General features: G+C 61.6%; 1 protein-coding gene across 1 annotated transcript; it reads right to left on the bottom strand.

The window, feature by feature from the left end:
• Nucleotides 1–1149: 1149 nt before the first annotated feature.
• LOC308358463 (olfactory receptor 10A7-like) lies at nucleotides 1150–2136 on the bottom strand (the record flags this gene model as incomplete). The annotated part of the gene is made up of 1 exon (XM_080828640.1): nucleotides 1150–2136. The coding sequence occupies one exon, from the start codon at nucleotides 2134–2136 to the stop codon at nucleotides 1150–1152; it is 987 nt and encodes a 328-aa protein (XP_080684766.1).
• Nucleotides 2137–2381: the final 245 nt, after the last annotated feature.

Below are 2381 nucleotides of genomic sequence, written 5' to 3'. Positions count from 1 at the left end.
GGAAGTCCCGAGACGCACATCTGGATATTCTTCATTCTTTCGGCGAACGTTCACGGGCAGACTGCCGTGAGCGCCCCACAGCGCCGGGAGCTGAGCGGAAAATACGAGAACAGTCAGACGGGGACAGCTTATACTTTAGTGGGGAGCCACAGACATTAACCAAGTCATCGGCCACACGCAATTAAAAGTGTAACTGAACAGACACTTTCCCAGGGCAGACCCAGCTGGCCAAGGGGTGCACGAAAAGCCGCGGGCGTCCCCGGTCACGCAAGTGGAAACCACGGTCAGAGCGCGGAAGTGCTGAGTCGCTCCCCGGCACACCCGAACCTAACGGAACCCTGTACCTTAGCAAACCGGAATTCAAACAAAAACTCTGAAAAAAAACGCGGTAAGGAGTGGCCTCACCCCTGTTGGAATGGCCACGGTCAAACACACAAGAGGCAAGCGCCGGCGAGGCCATGGCGGAAACAGAGCCCTCGTGCTCCGTTTGCGGGACGTGAGCTGCTGCGGCCGCTGGGGAAAGCGGTGCGGAGGTTCTGCGGGAAGTTAAAAATATGGCCCAGCAACGTCACGGCTCAGTTTCCCCCCCCCATGGCAATGAGAACAGGATAACCAAGGGTTGTGCACACGCCTGTGTTCACCGAAGCCCTGATCACAATCGCCGAAACAGGGCAACAAGCCAAGCGGCCGCCGACAGCGGAACAGAGAAGATGTGACTGTGCTTCGTGGAATATTACTCGGTCGTGAAGAAGGAAACCACACTGATGCTAAACAAAAAAATTGCAAAAAATACTTCTACTCAAGATTGTTTGGTGTTTATTTGAAATTCAAATTTAACTGGGTGGCCTGCTTTCTTATTTGCGAAAGCTGGGACACCACTTCCGTGGGAACCAAACTCTGACCATAAACACACAGACGGTTCACGCTCCACTAGGAGGAGCAGAACCCACTGCACTTAAGACAGTGTTACTGGGTGGTGGCGGGACACAAGACGGCCATGACAGAGACATGGGCGCCGTTGCTGAAACAGGGAACCGTAGAAGGGACACGGGAAAAATTCAGTTCCGGGCACCCTGAGGTGCCTAATCACGGCTCTGATAGGGCTGTCCAGCAGAGGGCTGAATGAAGGGGGCCGGAATCCCCAAGAGGTCATGGGGTGTGGGTTCCCCTTCTCTGAACACACACGCGCCCCAGGGCGGCCTTCACCTCTTTGTTCCGCAGGCTGTAGATGAGGGGGTTGAGCATGGGGGTCACCAGGGTGTAGGACAGGGACACCACCTGCTTGCTCTCGGGGGAGTAGCTGGCCTTGGGACGCAGGTGGATGACCCCCGTGGTGCCGTAGAACAGAACCACCACCATGAGGTGGGAGGCGCACGTGGACAGGGCCTTGCGGCGCCCGGTGGCGGACGGCATGCGGAGCACGGTGGCCAGGATCTTGCCGTAGGACGTGGCTATCAGACAGAAGGGAACAATCATGACCAGCACCGTGGCCGCCAACACACTGGCCTCGAAGACACTGGTGTCCGCACACACCAGGCTGAGCAGGGGGGCGATGTCACAGAAGAAGTGGCGGATGCCACGGGGCCCACAGAAGGGGAAGCTGAACAGCCAGACGGTGAAGACCAGTGACACGGGGACTCCGGCCAGCCAGCACGTGGCGGCCAGCAGGCGGCAAAGCCAGGGGCTCACCAGGGCGCCGTAGCGCAGGGGCCTGCAGATGGCCACGTGGCGGTCCCAGGCCATGGCAGTCAGGAGGAAGCACTCGGACGTGACGCACGACAGCACCAGGAGCAGCTGCAGGGCGCAGCCCGCGGGGGACACGCCCCCCCCGGGCCGCAGCAGGGTCACCAGCAGCCGGGGCACGATGTCCAGCGAGAAGCAGATCTCCAGCAGGGCCAGGTGGCGCAGGAAGAAGTACATGGGCGCGCGCAGGGCCGGGTCCAGGGCGCTCAGCAGCACGATGAGCGCGTTGCCCAGCAGCGTGAGCAGGAACATGGCCAGGAAGAGCGCCGCGAGCAGCGGCCGCAGCGTGGGCACGTGCGCGAAGCCCAGCAGGACCAGGTCGCGGGGCGCGCAGCTCCGGTTGGCGCAGGGTGGGGCTTCGGGGGCACCTGGGGGAGCCCCGGCGGTCGGCATGGACCAGGGTGGGCGCAGCAGCTCTGGGAGGGGAAGAGGTAAGGAGAGGCCGTGAAGGGCAGAGCTGGGCCTACGCGGGCTCTGTCTCCCCCAAGTGCACTGTGCAGAGCAGGGGAGGCATCTATCCAAAGGCAAATCAGCGCGGGCCACACACAGGTCCTCCTTGAATGCCCTCCATGAGCCTGGGAGGAGATCCCAGGGCCTCAGGAGGCCCACGACGCCCTGACTGGCCTGGCCCACCCACC

The sequence above is a fragment of the Martes martes genome (genome assembly GCF_963455335.1).
Source record: "Martes martes genome assembly, chromosome: 17".
Classification (NCBI taxonomy): domain Eukaryota; kingdom Metazoa; phylum Chordata; class Mammalia; order Carnivora; family Mustelidae; genus Martes; species Martes martes.
The sequence above is the reverse complement of the archived record's forward strand: the minus strand, read 5'-3'. Positions and strand labels throughout refer to the sequence as shown.